Source organism: Phacochoerus africanus, chromosome 2 (genome assembly GCF_016906955.1).
Source record: "Phacochoerus africanus isolate WHEZ1 chromosome 2, ROS_Pafr_v1, whole genome shotgun sequence".
In the NCBI taxonomy this organism is placed as follows: Eukaryota; Metazoa; Chordata; class Mammalia; order Artiodactyla; family Suidae; genus Phacochoerus; species Phacochoerus africanus.
Genome location: NC_062545.1, coordinates 54,435,843 through 54,455,472, shown reverse-complemented (window position 1 = coordinate 54,455,472; position 19,630 = coordinate 54,435,843). Strand labels below are relative to the sequence as shown.

Sequence of the window (19,630 nt, the reverse complement as noted above, 5' to 3'; positions counted from 1 at the left end):
TTCTATTTCTTCCAAGTCCTTTTATTCTGCCATCTTAATCCCATCTCTCTAACTTTTAAAGTTCTTGAGCACAATGTTACTGCTTACTAAGGCCAGAAGGGTTTCTGTTAAGTTGATATACTTCTAATAGTCAAATAATTTACCATGTTTTGATTAAGTTTTTATTTCATATCTCTTTCCAGACATATGGGCAGGCATATGGAGTTGTGTTAGTAGATGCCCTACCTAATCCCTTGATATTCAAACCGTGATCTATGGATCAACAGCATAGGCATAACCTAGGAGCTTGTTATCATAGAATCTCAGACTTCATCCTAAACCTTTGAATCATAAGTGACATTTTATGAGGATCCCTAATTGATTTATAAGAGTATTACACCCTGCATGCTATTTTATTTCTCTTTATCTTTTCACATGATGTTTTGCTTGAAATGCCTTTTTTTCCCCCTTTATTTATCTAGAAAATTCATACTTACCATGCATAATCTAGTGGATTCCTGTAAGACCTTATCACGATCCCCAAGCAGAACTTTCGTTGCTCCTATTAGATCATATGTTAAAACACGTACCATATTGTGTTTGAAATTATGGTTTAATTTATGTATTTGAAAATATGTTCATGATTGTCTTCCCTACCAATTAGTGAGTTGCATAAAGGCAGATGTTGTCTCATTTGTATTTTGTATTTGGTTAACAAATCTTTTTTTTTTTTTGCTTTTTACAGTCACATTTGTGGCATATGGAAATTTCCAGGCTAGGGTTTGGATTGGAGTTGTACCAGCCAGCCAGCCTACACCATAGCCACAGCAATGCCAGATCCTTAACCTACTGAGCAGGGCCACGGATTGAACCTGTGTCCTCATGGATACTATTTGGGTTTGTTACCACGGAGTCATGACAGGAACTCCTACTTAACAAATGTTTATTGAACAGAGATCTTGAATCTTCATTTGTCTTTTAATATCTGTGCACACTGGAGATAAAAAGGTGATTAGGACTTAGATTTTGGTGGAGGGAGGGGGATGGACTGGGAGTTTGGGGTTAGTAGATATAAATTGTTACATTTAAAATGGATAAGCAGTGGAACCTACTGTATAGCACAGGGAACTCTATCCAATCTTTTGGGATAGAACATGATGGAAAATAATATGAGAAAAAGAATGTATATATAAGTATACATATATATATGTACAACTGGATAACTTTGCTTTTAGCAGAAAACGGTACAACATTGTAAATCACCTGTACCTTAATAATAATTTTAAAAAAAATCTGGATTTTGCTCTTAAGAAATTCACTTACCTGAGTAGATAAGAGATGAATGTTAGTGATTGGATTGGTAATGATCAAGAAGGAACTTGGGAGCGAAGGGTAAATAAACCCATTTTTCCTGTTTCCCCCTTCCTTTCAACCTTTGTCGCATCGCATCATGACTTGTTAAACAGATTCACTGTTTCTTCACAATAATTTGAATGGAAGAAAATCTTACTTAATTCTTTTTTTCTTTTTAGATAATCCAAATACAGCATTTTTTTCTCCTACGCTTTAAAAGTATGTGTAGAAGAAAGATGGTAGACCAGAGAAGGGAGTCTTAAAAAAATAATGTTTGTTATGTTTTTAGATTTTAAGCATATTATAGTCTCGATTTCTTAATAATATTGAAATGTAGAAAAAAATTTAAAATAACACCATAATTCTACTCCCCAATAAACACGTCAATGAACATTTTGGTGATTCTGTTTTTAACAATACCTTTCCTTTCTCACCTGCATAAACTAGGCTGTATTATTCATAAAATTTGCTATCCTACTCTCTCTGCATTTAAGATTGTAACAAAAACATTTACCCATGTTATTGGGAACTTTTGGAAATATAACTTTTTTTTTTTTGTCTTTTTGCCATTTCTTGGGCCCCTCCCACGGCATATGGAGGTTCCCAGGCTAGGGGTCGAATCGGAGCCGCACCCGCCGGCTTAGGCCAGAGCCACAGCAACACAGGATCTGAGCCGCATCTGTGACCTACATCACAGCTTACGGCAGCACCGGATCTTTTAACCCACTGAGCAAGGCCAGGGATCGAACCCGCAACCTCATGGTTCCTAGTCGGATTCTCTAACCACTGAGCCACGACAGGAACTCTGGAAACATATATTTTTTTTTTTTTCTTTTTGCTATTTCTTTGGGCCGCTCCCTCGGCATATGGAGGTTCCCAGGCTAGGGGTTGAATCGGAGCTGTAGCCACCGGCCTACGCCAGAGCCACAGCAATGCGGGATCCGAGCCGCGTCTGCAACCTACACCACAGCTCACGGCAACGCTGGATCGTTAACCCACTGAGCAAGGACAGGGACTGAACCCGTAACCTCATGGTTCCTAGTCGGATTCGTTAACCACTGCGCCACGACAGGAACTCCTGGAAACATAATTTTTATAGGGGAAGATGTACTGTTTATTTTTTTGTTCTCAGTTACTTGAAATACAAGCTGTGTTTTTGCTTCAGGAATAGGAAGCTATCTTTACAAAGCTGAGAATGTTTGTTCTTTTTCATATTGGACCAGGAGAATGGAAATTCTTGATTGGAAGCAAAGATAATAATAATAGAAGTAGGAGAAGAGGACAAACTAATCACTAATAATCTGAAGAGAGGAGGAAGTGGTAGATAGGATGTTAACCCTATATGCAGACCAATACAGTGTTACTTACGATTTACCATGTAGATAGTGCTAGTTCTAAACTGTGAGGCCTCAGGGAAATCTTCTTTGCCTTGTTTAGGAAGATTGGGGAAAGGGGAATTGCCAGTCTCACTGCCAGGGCTAAAATTGGGCTGGCAGCTACAGCTGTGATATGACCCCTACCCTGGGAACTTGCTGGGGGATCATTTTGGTGGCAGTGCCTCTTTGCTATATGACCTTGGGTAAATTGCTTAATTTTATTTTGATTTAATTTCCTCACATGTGAAATGGGGATAATAGTATCTAGCTTATATAGCAGTATTGTGGGGATTGAACAAGTAATATACATGAAGCGCTTAGAACAGTGTCTAGCACATAATAAGCACAGTGAGTACTATACAATGTTATAATACCATCAGATTATCGATTAAGTTGGCATATGTATTCTGACCTGGGAACCAGAGTCTGCTGTGTGAGATTGCGTCTATCTGAAAATACATATCTGTCCAAGTTCAGAACTGGTTTACAAATAAACTTCTGGTATATAATATGCCCATTGGTATATTGGTAGTTATCTCTACATAGGAAAAGGTAATAATGAGTAAAATTAGTATTTCTCAAGGAAATAGGGGAACATCTCTTTGCCTTTTATTCTCTCTTTGCTTTATTCTCCATCTTCTTTATAGAGGGAACAACTGTTTGAAAATGAAAATCTTGGTTATTTCAAATAATATTGAAGGGATTCCTGCAAATTCTTAGGGAAGTATTGCCCTATAGATTTTTCATCTGACTTTTTTGAAATAAACACCATATGGTAACAGTAATATGACATGAAACTTTGTCCTTTATCTTTTGTATATATTTTTATGTTGCTGAGAATTTCGTTCTGTTTTCTTAGACTGATTTCGTGGAACTTCTTTTTATTTAAGAATATTCATTTTTTGGCTTTTTAGTCTTCTTGTTAAACAACTTTTCTGTCATTTTAGGAATCATTTTTACCATCTCTTCTTAGAAGCCAAATCCATTAACAAAGTTACAGTTATAATAACCATGGAAAATGCTGCCCTGTACCCCTCAGGCTCTAAGCAGTGGAGTGGATGTTTCCCTCACACATGCTTCTCTGTTTTTCTTTCAGGTATATAAGGAGATAGCCTTGTCCCAAAAAGTTAAAAGCAAACACCTATTGTCTGTTTTTATTTTTTAGGCCTAGAAGACTTTTGTTTTCAATAGAGCATTAAAGAAGTCCTCCAAGGAGGTCCCATTGTGAACCCAGCTAGTATCCCTGAGGATTTTTATTTTATTTTATTTTTTGCTTTTTAGGGCCGTTCCTGTGGCACATGGAGGTTCCCAGGCTAGGGTCGAATCAGAGCTGTGGCCGAGGGCCCATACCACAGCCACAGCAACGCAGGATCTAAGCCGCCTCTGCGACCTGCACCACAGCTCACGGCAATGCCGGATCCTTAACCCAATGAGCAAGGCCAGGAATCGAACCTGCAACCTCATGGTTCCTAGTCAGATTCGTTAACCACTGAGCCACGACAGGAACTCCAAAATTTTACATTCCTAAATTAAAAATATCAGTATAGTAATCTCTGCTTGTTATTTCTGTATTTGTATATTTTTAATGTCTTTTCTAGTAATTCCTGAAGTGTCTATTTTCTATTGAATTTTCGTATATAGGTAATGTAACATAACCTGGAGTTGATGCTAGTAACTTGTTAGTTTTAGTTTTTTATATTTCATTTTCAGTATAAAATTTGATACACCTTATTTAAAAAGTATTAAAACAATTATAGACTTTACATGGTCATATTACTTTCTATTGTATCTCATATGCTAAGGCATAAAGTTCCTGGAAATTTTAAATGTTTTCTGATGATTTTTTTCCAGATTGAAGAAGGTATTGTTGTAATGGAAGATGATTCTCCAATGGAAGCTGTGAACACACCTAATACTCCCCGAAACCTTGCTGCATGGAAAATTAGTATTCCTTATGTAGACTTTTTTGAAGATACATCCTCTGAAAGAAAGGAGAAAAAGGAGAGAATACCTGTGTTTTGTATTGATGTTGAAAGAAATGATAGAAGAGCAGGTGGGAAACCCTATATAAGTTCCTTTCTTTCTTTCTTTTTTTTTTTTTGTCTTTTGTCTTTTGTCTTTTTTGTTGTCGTTGTTGTTGCTATTTCTTGGGCCGCTCCTGCGGCTTATGGAGGTTCCCAGGCTAGGGGTCGAATCGGAGCTGTAGCCACTGGCCTACGCCAGAGCCACAGCAATGCAGGATCCGAGCCGCATCTGCAACCTACACCACAGCTCACGGCAATGCCGGATCGTCAACCCACCGAGCAAGGGCAGGGACCGAACCCGCAACCTCATGGTTCCTAGTTGGATTCGTTAACCACTGCGCCACGACGGGAACTCCAAGTTCCTTTCTTAAAAGATGCCCATTAGCAAACTTTCCAATCAAAAAAAAAAGATGCCCATTAATTAGTCTGTATTTATCAGAAATGATAAAAATTTTGCCAGTTCTAACTATTGAATATGATTGCAGATATAGAAGATAAGTGTAAAGAACATAAAATTGAACAAACGCTAAGGATATTCTATGTTACCTCTATTACTAGTTAATTAATTTACTTATTGAGTAGATGCCTGTGAGACACCTGACAGTCTGGCAGGGCATTTTATATTATGTTCTTTTAATTGTTTTGCTGCTATCATCATTTGCCATAATACTTAATTGATTATTATTAATGCATAGAACACTATGTCAAGTGTAAAACCAGTTTAATTAAGATAGCATTTCTCCTCCTCCATTGTTGTGGGTTAAATACGATTGATAAAAGTATGATCAAACACAGTTGTACATTTTTTTTGGTGTGTGTGTGTGTGTGTGTGTGTGTGTGTGTTTTGCTGTGTTTTTGCTTTTGCTTATTTCAGCTGTGAGTTGTCGTAGAGATAAGGTTACAGTATCCACAGAGGGATAGTCAGCATCCTGGGCTTTGTCCAAGAGAGGGGACAGTCTCTATAAGTGAAAGTACATCAAAGTTGTGTACATTTGGGGAATGATGAGAGAAAAATAAAGTCAACCTCAGGAAGAGGGAACTATCTGTGAGAAAGAAGGACAAAAGTGGCAGTGTTAGAAAATGTTTTCGAGAGAGGAGTTGCTAAGTGACTGTATAAAGGTCAGGTTTGTTAATTCCCCTTATTTATTTTTCAAGAAGTATTAGGTATTTGAATTTTCTCAGAAGCAGTGGCTCGGGTCATTGCTGTAATGTGGGTTTGATCTCTGGCCTGGAAACTTCCATATACCATGAGTGTGTCCAAAAAAAGAAGAGTCTTGGGGAGTTCCCTGGTGGCTCTGAAGTCAAGGACACTTGATTCCCCTAGCTCTGTTCTTTCTCAAGATTGTTTTCGCTATTTGGGGGTCTCTTGATTTCTCCCTTTAGGTCTGTTAATATTTACTTTATACATTTTGGTGTACTTGTGTTGAGGCATTTATATTTATAAATGTTATATATCTTCTTGCTGGATCGACTTCTTTTTTTTTTTTTTTTGGCTACACCTGCAGCATATTAAAGTTCATGGACCAGGGATTGAACCCATGCCACAGCAGTTACCTGAGCCACAGCAGTAACAACACTGGATCCTTAACCCACTAGGCGACCAGAGAACTCCCTGCATTGACTTCTTTATCAGTGTGGAATATCCCTGTCTTGTATGACAGTCTTTGTTTTAAAGTCCATTTTTTCTGATATGAGTATAGCTACACCAGCTTTCCTTCATTTCCATTTGTGTGGGATGTCTTTTTCTATCCTTTCACTCACAGTCTATGTGTGTCCTTATTTGTGAGGTCCTTATTCTTGTAGGCAGTATATAGATGTATCTTATTTTTTAAATTTGTTCAACCTCTCTGTCTTTAATTGTAGAGTTTTTTTTTTTTTTTTTTGTCTTTTTGCTATTTCTTTGGGCCGCTCCCTCGGCATATGGAGGTTCCCAGGCTAGGGGTCGAATTGGAGCTGTAGCCACCGGCTTACGCCAGAGCCACAGCAACTTGGGATCCGAGCCGAGTCTGCAACCTACACCACAGCTCACTGCAACGCCGGATCGTTAACCCACTGAGTAAGGGCAGGGACCGAACCCGCAACCTCATGGTTCCCAGTCGGATTCGTTAACCACTGTGCCACGACGGGAACTCCTAATTGTAGAGTTTAATCTATTTACACTTAAAGTAGTTATTGATAGGTGTGTATTTATTGCCATTTTGTTGTTTTCTGGCTGTTTTTGTAGTTCCTCTTCATTTCTTTCTTTTCTTTCTCTCGTGATTTGATGACTTTCTGTAGTGTTTAGATTTCTTTCTCATTTTCTTCTGTGTAGTTACTATTAGTTTTACTTTGTCGTTACCTTGAGATTTACATATCTCATCCTATGTATATAACAGTCTTATTTTACTGTGATAAACCATAATGGAAAAGAATATTTAGAAAAGGATATATATATATATATCGGAATCATTTTGCTGTACAACAGAAATTAACACATTATAAATCAACTGTACTTCAATAAAAAGCAAAACAAAAAACACCAAAACAACCTATTTTAAGTTAATATCAACTTAAATTAGAACACATTAAAAAATTCTACATTTTTACCCCCTTCCCCACATGTTATGTTTTTGCTTTATATTTTACCTCTTTTATTTTATGGAAATTAACAAATATTATAGCATTAGCTAATTTTACTACTTTTATCTTTTAACCTTCATAATTTGTTATATAAGTGATTAATCCACCACCTTTAGTAAATAGTTATCTTTTCCAGCGAAATTTTTACTTTGATATATTTTCCTGTTATTAATTAGGCCTTTTTTTTTTGTTTTCAATCTTAAAGAATTCTCATTTTTTTGGAAGGTCAGTTTATTATTATTATTTTTTTTTTGTCTTTTTGCTATTTCTTGGGCCACTCCTGCGGCAAGGAAGGTCAGTTTAGTAGTGTATGAATTATTTAGTTTTTACATGTCTGGAAAACCTTTAGCTCCTTCGAATATAAATAATAACTTTGCTGGGTAGAATTTCTTGGTTGGAAATTTTTTCCTTTTAGCACTTTGAATATGCAGTACCATTCATTTCTGGTCTGCAGAATTTATGCTGAGAAATCTGTTGATAGTCTGTCTTATGGGGTTTCCCTTGCATATAACAATTTTTCTCTCGATGCTTTTAATATTCTCTATCTTTAGCTTTTGACATTTTAATTATATATGTGTCCTAGTGTGAATCTCTTTGGGTTCATCTTATTTGGAACTCTCCGGGATTTCTGGACCTGGATGTCTGTTTCTTTCCCACAGTTAAGGAAGTTTTCAGCTATTATTTCTTCAGATAACTTTTATACCTCTTTTCCTCTCTTCTTCTTTTGGGACCCCTTGAATACAAGTGTTATTTCAGTTGATGTTATCCCTATAGGTCCCACAAGTTATCTTCATTTTTTAAAATTCCTTTTTCTTTTTGTTGCTCTTTTGGGGTGAATTTCATTGCTTTGCCTTCCTATTTGCTGATCAGTTCTTTCCTTCATCCATTCTGCTGTTGAATCCCTCTAGGATATCTCAGTTTAGATGTTGTATTCTTCAGCTCTCTGACTTCTCTTTGCTACTTTCTTAAATTTTTCTGTTTCTGTGTTGAAGTTCTCATTGTGTTTATCTGTTCTTCTCTCAAGTTTGGTTAACATTTTTATGACCATTAATTTTTTTATCCATAGACCACATATCTCTCTATCAATCTGAGATTTTTGTCTTGTGCTTTTATTTCAAATTTATTTCTCTGTTTCCTCATTTTATATGACTGTTCATTCTGTGTGAGTGGAAGAAAAACTTACGTCTCTCAGTCTTGAAGAGTGGCCTGGGGGCAATTAGCTTTCTCATTCAAGCTTACCCCTAGGTCTTGTTTGTCTCTTGGACCTTTGTGATTGTGTAAACTGCCTGATTTATTACTTTTTGGTCTTTTTAGGGCTGCACCTGCAGCATATAGAGGTTCCCAGGCTACGGGTTGAATCATAACTGTAGCTGCCAGTCTACACCATAGCCACAGCAGTGCCAGATCTGAGCTGCTTCTGCAACCTACACCACAGCTCATGGCAATGCCGGATCCTTAACCCACTGAGCGAGGCCAGGGATTGATCCTGCATCCTCATGGATACCAGTCAGATTCGTTTCTGCTGAGCCACGATGGGAAGCCCTGATTTATTCTTAATATGTACCTGTTATTGAAGGTGTGCCAAGACCTGTCAGTGTTCCAGAGGAAGGAATCTCATTTAGCACATAGTTTCAGGCTGATTGGAAGACGGACGCTTAGGCAGCAGCTTTTAAAGTGTGTAGATATATATAGTCCCATGGGGCCACAATCATAATCCCTTCCTGGCTCCATTCCAGGAGATCTGGAGGTGTTCCCTGGGCATACACCTGCAAAATTTGGGGCTCTAGATGAGTGTGTGAGCCTCTTTCTGAGAGTTCTCGTTGAGCTGCAGCACAGCCATGGGGATACACAGGAATGCTGTCTCCCTACTTATGTTTCCTGGGAGTACCTCCTTAGTGCCTAGATGTGTGGGAAATCTGAAGCCTTTGCCTCTGTCTGAAGCTCTAGGCTAAGTCACTAGGTCTTTTTCACAGGAAGTCTGGGGTTGTATTTAGTTGGCTGTCTGTGAAGGGCCTGGGGTGGGGGATGTGTCTTTCCAAGAACTGTCTTTCTAATTGTTACAGTCCCATGGAGCTCAGTATTGACAGCCCCCTTAGCCATCAGGGCCAGATGATCAAGGGGGTGTCCTCTCTGTGGACTGGGCACACATGCTGGCTTTAACAAAGAGGAGGCAGGGCATTCTGGCCAGCGTCAGAAAGACAACAGGAAAATATCTTGACTGTGTGTGTGCCTGCAGATTTCAGCAGTGCCGTGGGAGAGTGCCTTGCCTGTATGAGTGAGCTGGCTATAGGCTGGGAGTCAACGAATGCTGCTGCTCATGCTTGCCAGCCCCAGCCAGGGAATAGGGAGTGCTGCATCTGCCGTGTTCTCTGGCCTTTGTAAGGCAGCAGGATAGTGCTGTGACTACTTACCTGTGCCTGTCTTAGCAAGGGTGTGGGTGGGTACCATTTATCATGTCTGCCTGTGCTCGCAGAGTAAGTGGGGAATGCAGTGCCGGCGCCTTGTCTCAGGGATAGTTTCAGCTGTCTCCTGACCTTCCAGCACATGCTTTTGGATTAGCAAAAATTTGAGTTGTCTTACATACAGACTAGGCACTTTTCAAACTGCTATTTTCCGCTTGGGTTTGGGACAAGTAAGACCCCACAGGAGCCATTTAAAATGAGAATCTCAGTTTCCTATAGCATATTAGGCCCCTTGAACATCAATCCCATTGGTTTTCTAAGCCAGATGTTTTGGGGGCTCATTTCCCTGGTGCACATCCCAGGGATTGGGGTGGCTGTAGTAGGGCACCAACCCCTTACTTTTCTGGAAGAAATGCCTGACTGTGAGATCCCTCACTGAGGATAAGGTTTTTACCAAGGTCGTGACTCTGCCTTTCTTACCTGGCTTGATGCGGTCCTTTTATCCTTTGTTGTGGAGAAGCAGTGCATTTAGCTTTTACATCATTTACAGAGGGAAATTGATCTTGGAGTAGGGGTGCCACAGAGCGTGGTGGCTTGAAGTGGGGATCTTAATTCCCCAAATGGGAATCGTACCTTGGCCACAGTGGTGAAAGCACTGAATCCTAGCCATAGGACTATGAGGGCCGGTGGGCTTGATGCAGAACTTCAGTTTTTGTCTTCTTTATAATTCAGCAAGGAGATAAAGGATAGTGAAGCAGGTACAACTTTTATTAGGAGAAAAGTACATGTGGAAAGACACGGTTAGACTTGCAGCGTGAGTCCCACTCTTTTGGGGTGGCTTAAATTGTTTATATGGGGGCAGTTTTATGGGTTCCCTTTCCAATTATCGTGCTTCATCTTGCTTCGTACCCATATTTGATCTGATCCAGGGCCCTCTGTATGTTTGCATTCATCTTTTAGCCAAGGTAAGTTGTAGTGTGAGTATTTCTGGGAGGTTGGCAGGACATATTGTGGGCTAACACATCCTCACTTTTTTGACCCCTGAGGAACTTTTTTGTGCATGTATAGTCAGGGAGGTCTCCTTGACCTCAAGAATAAAAAATGTGGTCATCTTATCTTTTTACTCAAGAGCTCAGCTCTTCTGTGCTCCTGCTTTATCTTTACCGTGAGGTGCCAGCAAGAGACATGCTCCAGCTGTTCAGCCTGGGTTCCACCTGTCTCGGCTCAAAAGGATCCATTTTTGATTTTGGTGTGTTGATTTTGTAGATTTGGTGTGTCTGTTGGAGGTACTGAGTCTAGCATCTGCGTTCATTGACATCTTGGACTCATCCCTGAATATAAGTAAATTTATGTAGATACGTAGAAACCTTTATCTCCTTTTGACAGTTTTACATATGATGTAATTTAAAATATTTTGAGAGTATACTTTTGTTTTGCCTTTTGGACAACCAACTTTAATTTTTCTGCTTTATTTTTAAAAGTTCGGCTTAATTTAATGTAAAGTTAAAATGAAAATTTTTATTAATTTATTTGCTTTTTAGGGCTGCACCCATGGCACGTGGAGGTTCCCAGGCTAGGGGTCTAATTGGAGCTATAGCTGTTGGCCTACACCACAGCCACAGCAATGAAGGATCTGAGCCATGTTTGCAACCTGCACCACAGTTCACGGCAATGCCAGGTCCTTAACCCACTGAGCGAGGCCAGAAATGGAACCCACAACCTCATGGTTCCTAGTCTAATTTGTCTCTGCTGCACCACAATTGGGACTTCATAAAATGAAAATATTTTAAAACTTATTTTCTAAGGTAATTTTTGTCAGCAGTGCTGCAGACTTGTCCTGTCAGTGTAATGTGCTCTTAGGAAGCCATGCCCTGTGAGGGAAAAAAAAAGTGTATCATTTAAATGCTACAGTTAATTTCATATGTATAGCAAAGTAGCAATTTTAGGATTTTAAAAACTAAAACCAAATGTAATATAGATCTTTTAAGGTAAGTAACTAAGAAAGAAGAAAAATAGGATTTGCTTTATAGGTTGTAACTATATTAGGTTGGTTTTTCTGAAAACAAGTGTTATTTTTGAGTTGTGCATTTAGTTCACTTGATCCATTGCATTTCCAAATTTCTGCTAGAATGGCATGAGATGCTAATGATAGCTGTTAACATTTTGGGGGTGCTTACTCTGTGTTATGCACCATACAAAAAGTGGTGGAGGTGGATTATTTAATGTAATAGGTATAATTATTTTTATTATAAGCAAACTTAAAGCACAGTGAGGTTGTGTTTGTTCAAGTTCACATAGTTGCTAAATGGGGGAACTGGGATTGAAATAGGCAATGTGACCCTACTCATTCTTTAAATCATTACTTTGTGCTGTCCAATTTTGTAGTCATTAGCCACTTGTGGCAATTAATGTTAAAGTAATACTTTAATTTTAGTTCCTTAAACGAGCCACATTTCAGGAGATCAATAGGAATATGTGGCTAATAGCTACTGTGTTAGTATAGATACTATAGAACATTTTTACAGTTGTAGAAAGTTCTGTTGGATAGTGCTGTCCTGTACTGGACTAGATTAGGGCAATTGTTAAGTATTTGAGAACTCTTAAATTGATTATAAATTTTTATTAAGTGCATAATTTTTGTGATGTTTAAAAATTAAGCATAATGGCATAATTTTTGAAGTTTCTGTAAACTTTCTGATTCTGTTGTGGGAAAATATATGTATTATTGCAATAACTTCATAAAGAGGTAAAACTTATCAATTTCTTTTAAGTAACTTAAATATGGGATAAAATAATGATGTGATTCCAAGAAATAATAAATTACTAAGACTGGAACAGTTTCTAGCTTTGTATACCTAATGTTTTGAATAGTGTATCCTTTTAGTAGTAGTTTGTAAAATTATTTATTTCTCAGTGTGTATTCATTCATTTTGCAGTTGGGCATGAGCCTGAACATTGGTCTGTATATAGAAGATATCTTGAATTCTATGTACTTGAATCAAAACTAACAGAATTTCATGGTATGTTGTCCTTTTTGTATACAACATTGCATTTCAACGTTAGCCTTCTTGAAAACTGTTGAATCAGATTAATTTCCTAATTTTAAGTAATTGTACTAAGGATATGTAACAGTAACACTTGTATGCACTATTGATAATAGGAATGTACTGTTTTTTATCTTATTTTTGCATATTTATATTTTAAAAGTTTTTATAATGTATTTCTTTTTATGTAATAATGATGTTGAAATGTAAAAGACAGCAATTCTTTAAGTATTAGAACCTTAGGAAGAGTTCTCTTTCTAGTTTATTTATTTATTTATTTACTTTTGCTGAACCTGTGGCATATGGAGATGCCTGGGCCAGGGATTGAATTTGAGCCATAGCTGTGACCTGTGCTACAGTTGCAGCAATGCCAGATCCTTATTAACCTGTGGCCTCAGGCCAGGGTTCAAACCCATGCCTCAGCAGTGACCTGGGCCACTGGATCCTTAACCTACTGCATTATAGCGGGAACTCCTCTCCAGTTTAATTTTTATTTATGTTGATATGCAGAGAATTTAAACCAGGCATTTCAGAGTTGCTCTGTTCTTTTGCCATCAACTTCTGTGGTAAACACGTTTTTCATACAACATGGCAAATGTTTTGATTTAGCTCTTAGATTTAGATATGGGAAAAAACCCTGTTATAGTTGAATGCTCCTTTTAAGGATAGATAATCAGAAAAGGAAAACACTCTAGTTTTTTCTCTCACTTCTCAGTCTCTCTTAACTGTCCACTTATTTTAGTTAATATTAGGTTTATAGTCATGAAGTATTTCTAGTTATTTTGTGTGTAGAGTGTTGAGTTTGAATTGCGTTTTTTTGTTGTTGTTGTTGTTGTCTTTTTGCCATTTCTTGGGCTGCTCCTGTGGCATATGGAGGTTCCCAGGCTAGGGGTCTAAGCAGAGCTATAGCCACCAGTCTACACCAGAGCCACAGCAACTCGGGATCTGAGCCGCGTCTGCAACCTACACGTCTGCAACCTACACCACAGCTCACAGCAATGCCAGATCCTTAACTCACTGAGCAAGGCCAGGGATCGAATCCACAACCTCATGGTTCCTAGTCAGATTCGTTAACCACTGAGCCACTATGGGAACTCCTGAATTGTGTATTTTGGAAAAGCTCTGTGCAATGTTCCCTGATCCAAATACAGGTTGGTCCTGAATTAGAATAGCAGGGAAACTTCCTTACCCTACTATAAGAACAAGACCCACAATAAGGAGATTTTAGAAAGATAAGACAGGGTCTCACTCCATACTTTATTACCTAGATTTTGAGATCATACTTGTCCTTAAATAGTTTTGTCTTTGTCTTTGCTAATCTGGTGCAATACCATTTTTACCTTAATCCTTCCTTGAGACTTTTCCTTTTGGTTTAGAGCTAGAGAATATCATTTTTCTCCATAACTTAAAATCCTGGATCAACCAAAGTTGGTTGGATTCCTAACAATATTTGTCCTTTTTGGTACTAAAATTTCCAAAGTCGGCCGTATCTGAGAAAATGTGTCTGTGTTTTTTTTTTTTTTTTTTTTGTCTTTTCGCCTTTTCCTGGGCTGCTCCCCGAGGCTAGGGGTTGAATCGGAGCTGTAGCCACCGGCCTATGCCAGAGCCACAGCAACTCGGGATCCGAGCCACGTCTGCAACCCACACCACAGCTCATGGCAACACCGGATCGTTAACCCACTGATCAAGGCCAGGGAGCAAATCCGCAACCTCATGGTTCTTAAGTTGGATTCGTTAACCACTGTGCCACAACGGGAACTCCTGTGGTTTTTAAATTAATTTTTAAACTTACATAGTATTGGCAAAATGCTCCCTTTTTTTTTTTTTCCTGTGAGAGAATAGGTATTTCTTTTTGTTTGTTTGTTTTTTTGTTTTTTTTGTCTTTTTGTCTTTTGTTGTTGTAGTTGTTGTTGTTGATATTTCTTGGGCCGCTCCCGCGGCATATGGAGGTTCCCAGGCTAGGGGTTGAATCGGAGCTGTAGCCACTGGCCTACGCCAGAGCCACAGCAACTCGGGATCTGAGCCGCGTCTGCAACCTACACCACAGCTCACGGCAACGCCGGATCGTTAACCCACTGAGCAAGGGCAGGGACCGAACCCGCAACCTCATGGTTCCTAGTCGGATTCGTTAACCACTGCGCCACGACGGGAACTCCGAGAATAGGTATTTCTTAGTAATATTTTGTCTAATAGAATCACACCGATTTCAATATAATCTCATGATAACTTTTTTTTCTTTTTGTCTTTTTGCCTTTTCTAGGGCCGCTCCCACGGCGTATGGAGGTTCCCAGGCTGGGGGTCTAATCGGAGCTGTTGCTGCTGGCCTGCTCCAGAGCCACAGCAACGTGGGATCCAAGCCGTGTCTGTGACCTACACCACAGCTCACGGCAATGCCGGATCCTTAACCCACTGAGCAAGGCCAGGGATCGAATCCGAAACCTCATGGTTCCTAGTCGGATTCATTAACCACTGCACCATGACGGGAACTCCACCTTTTTTTTTTTTAACCTATATAGAAGGCTAAATACATCTGTGTCAGTGAAGGGTGGTGATATTTTGGGTATCAGTAGATTCAAGTTCTTTGGTCTTCTGACTTGAAGCTCTCTTATTTTGTCAAGATTATTTAAAGAATAATGCCACATCTCTACAAGACAGCATTGTGAATCTGAATTGCTATGGTAAATTATAAGTAAGGTTTTTTAAACAGTAGCAGAACATAGTAATTGCTTTCTTTTTTTCTTTTTACGGCTGCACTTGCATATGGAAGTTCTTGGGCCAGGGGTCAAAATGGAGCCATAGCTCCAGCCCTTTGCCACACCCACAGAAATACCAGATCTGAACTGCATCTGTGACCTACACTGCAGCTTGCAGCAATGCTAGATCCTTAACCTATTGAGTGGAGCCAGGGATCAAGCCTGCATCCTCACAGGAACTACCTTGGGTTCTTAAACCCTTTGAGCCACAATGGGAACTCCTAGTAATTACCTTCATATATTAATTTCAGGCACATTTCCTGATGCCCAGCTTCCTTCCAAGAGGATCATTGGCCCCAAAAATTATGAATTCTTAAAGTCTAAGAGAGAAGAGTTTCAGGAGTACTTACAGGTATAGTACTAATGTCATTTAAAAATCCACTAATTTGTCTCTTTTTTTCTTGTACATATATATGTATTTTGCCTTACAAATACTTGTCAATGTGGATTTCTAGAATTATTTCATTAAAATTTTTTTCCCAATGTGGAAATGCATTATTATCATTATTATTTTTTGTCTTTTTAGGGCTGCATCTGCAGCATGTGGAAGTTCCCAGGCTAGAGACTGAATCAGAGCTGCAGCTGCTGGCCTACACCATAGCCACTGCAATGCAGGATCTGAGCCACGTCTGTGACCTATACCACAGCTCACAGCAATGCCAGATCCTTAATCCACTGAGTGAGGCCAAGGATCAAACCTGTGTCCTCATGGTGGATACTAGTTGGGTTCATTACCACTGAGCCACGACAGAAACTCCAGAAATGAGTTATTATCAAGAGTGTACTTTTAAAAAAGAATTGATAACCAATGAAATACCAGATAATTTCTTAGATTAAAACTTTTGGTGTGAGGGAGTTCCCGTTGTGGCTCAGTGGTTAATGAATCCAACTAGGAACCATGAGGTTTTGGGTTTGATCCTCGCTCAGTGGGTTAAGGATCTGGTGTTGCCATGAGCTGTGGTGTAGGTTGCAGACACGGCTCAGATCCCATGTTGCTGTGGCTCTGGCAAAGGCTGGCAGTTACAGCTCCGACTCGACCCCTGGCCTGGGAACCTCCATGTGCTGCGGGTGCGGCCCTAGAAAAGACAAAAAAAAAAAAACCAAAAAGAAACCAAAAAACTTTAGGTGGGAGAAGTTAGAAAAAAGGGAGAGTGAAAGAAAAACTTGTGGTGTAAAAGGTTAGATGTGTTCTAAGAATACGGAGTAGTTTTTGTTATTTTTGTCTTATTTTTTTGTTTGATTTTGTGATTAGCACTTTCTGAACTCTGGAATTTCCCCTCTTGTTTTATTTCTCTAAAAAATTAATTTTTTTTTGCAATTGTGGATGTTTTTCCAATTTCTTGGGATCGCCTGACTCTCTACCATTCACCACTTGGAAGTAAATTCTGATTTTCTTTGTGCACATTGTGTTATGAAAACAGTGTAATTGATGTATTATCCATTGTTTGGTATAGTCTACTTAAAAGTTGCTTACTGGAGACTTCCTTAAAATTAATGACTGTTTTTCTTTAATCAAGTGAATAAGACCGAAGAGTGAGTGGATAATTTTGTTTTATTAAAAAAAAGTCATTTATTTGGACATGAGGTTTTATACTTTGAATTGTTAATTCAGTTAAATTTGGATGCCTTTTAGCCAACAATAAGTACTTTTTAATATTAAAAATATTTTATTTGTTGAAATAAAGGGGTGTTTACATTTTATTTTCTATATTTTAGCCAGTGAATACCTCAACTCAGAAAGTATTTTTTGTATAATTTTTTGGTGGTGTGAAAATTGAAATGTGTGAAATAACTATTACAAGGCTATTTGAACACAGCATATGCTAGTGTTGATCTGTGTCTTTGTTATCATTAACCTATTATTTGAACCAACTAATTCTAAGAACTGGAGAATCTCATTCTAGAAGAAATATTATCTGGTAATATGGAGTTAAATGTTGTAATACTGATATTTTATTTATATAGATTTCTGCTTATAGAGTTTTGTAACTGTTTCATAGTTACAGAACTGAATATTAGCTAAGACTGGGTTAAATTTGGCATTAAAACGTCAGTTTATCTTGTAAGAAAATAGTGTTGCAAGAACAGATAATAGCGTCTCCAAGTTATTTCACATTTCCATGTTTAATTCTCTGCAAAACCCTTTGTAGAAACTTCCTTCATCAAGAAAGTTGTATGATATTGTAATACTTATTTTACAGTTGAGAAACAGAAATAATATTAACTAATGTTTAATCTTCCTTCCTGTGTATCAGATTCTGTGCTAAATGCCTTGTCTAACAACACTATAATTAGGTAGTGTTATCTTTCTTCTACACATGAGGAAACTGACTCTTGGGCAACATAGGAACTTTTCTAGGGACACTTAGCTAGCAAATGGAAGAGCAGAATTCAGACTCATTCAGCTCTCATTATAGAGGTCTTACCTGTTATGTGATACTGTTCTTTCCATAAATGTGTTTTGTTTTTATTATGAATATAAAAGAGCTTTTAAGGATTTAAAATTTTCTTGGTTAAAACAAATTTTAATGTAGTTTTCATCACTCTTAGATTTTTAAAACTCCCTGCCACTTTTTTTTTTCTGTTTTTATTCTTCCAGAAACTTCTGCAGCATCCAGAATTAAGTAATAGTCAACTTCTGGCAGATTTTCTCTCCCCAAATGGTGGGGAAACACAATTTCTTGATAAGATACTACCAGACGTAAACCTTGGTAAGTCAGTTTAAAGAACTATAGAGAAGATAAACTGAAAAGAAAAGCAGCATTTTCAGATTAATTTAGAAAAATAGTTTATATAGTGAAGCCATGTATCAAAACTCCAGACTTCTTATACACTGTTGTGGAAACCACTTATAACTTTGAATGGAGTGTATATAATCTATAAAAATATTGAATTGTACACCTGAAAGTAATATAATATTGTAAATTAATTGTATTTGAATTTAAGAAAAGTTGGAAAACCACTTGGAAAAACAGTGTGATAGAAAATTGAATCACCGGAGTTCCCATCGTGGCTCAGTGGAAACAAACCCGACTGATATCCATGAGATCACGGGTTTGATCCCTGGCCTAACTCAGTGGGTTAAGGATCTGGTGTTGCTGTGAGCTGCGGTGTAGGATGTAGATATGGCTCAGATCTTGTGTTGCTGTGGCTGTGGTGTAGGCTGGCAGCTATATCTTTGATTCGACCCCTAGCCTGGGAACTTACATATGCTGTGGGTGAGGCCCTAAACAGACAAAATAAATAAATAAATAAAAGAAGATAAAATAAAATAAAATAGAATGACCCAGCAGTTCCTCTCTGTGAGATATATACTTGAGAGAATCTTGTATTCATATTTAAGAATGTTATTAGCAGCATTGTCAAAAGTTGAAATAAGGCACATTTTCATGAGCAATAGAGTAGACAGGTAAATTGCAGAAGAGTCACAAAATGAATACTTAGAGTAATGAATACCTATAGCATGAACTGTTTGGAAAATGGGTGCTGATAGCTTAAAAATATGATGTTGAATGAAAGAAGGAAGGCATAAAAGAATAGATATAGCATAATTCCGTTTATATAAAGTTCAGTACAGACTAAGCAATACATTAAACCGAAAAAGTTTGAATAAAATTGTTAAAGATTTTATGGAAGAAAAGCTGTATTTCTAAATATATTTTATGTAATCTAATCTTAAATATATAGAACTAAGTGAATGAATTAAATATTACAAGTGGGCATTTGACTTTCATCTGTATCTCTCCAAATTAATATATATATAGTTGGAGGTAGAATATTTTGTGTTTGTGGGTCTTCTTATCAAGGGAAAATGAGAACATTTTATTTGTGATTATATAAAACATTTCAGAGATAGAACCTCTTTACTGACTAGGTTTGACTAAAGGAGAAGAAATGATCAAAGATGATCCTTGTTTCTGTTTAAACAACTAGATGAATACTGTCACTTGCTGAGATAGAGAATAGATTTAAAGTAGTTATGAACTTTTTGAGTTTGTAGAATCCGGTTAAAGACGTTTCATAAGGAGAAGAAGTCATAAGACAGGCATGGAGTAGGAATTTGAATGTTATTTGAAATCA

General features: G+C 37.9%; 1 protein-coding gene across 6 annotated transcripts in view; it reads left to right on the top strand.

Moving 5' to 3' along the window:
• The window catches only part of SNX14 (sorting nexin 14), an 82,921-nt gene that overhangs the window by 53,417 nt on the left and 9,874 nt on the right, over positions 1–19,630 (top strand). For all 6 annotated transcript variants that reach the window (XM_047760587.1, XM_047760578.1, XM_047760569.1 and 3 more), the window contains 4 exons: positions 4,560–4,761; positions 12,690–12,773; positions 15,802–15,902; positions 18,150–18,261. In XM_047760587.1, the coding sequence (XP_047616543.1) occupies positions 4,560–4,761; positions 12,690–12,773; positions 15,802–15,902; positions 18,150–18,261 (499 nt within the window). The remainder of the gene's footprint in view (positions 1–4,559; positions 4,762–12,689; positions 12,774–15,801; positions 15,903–18,149; positions 18,262–19,630) is intronic.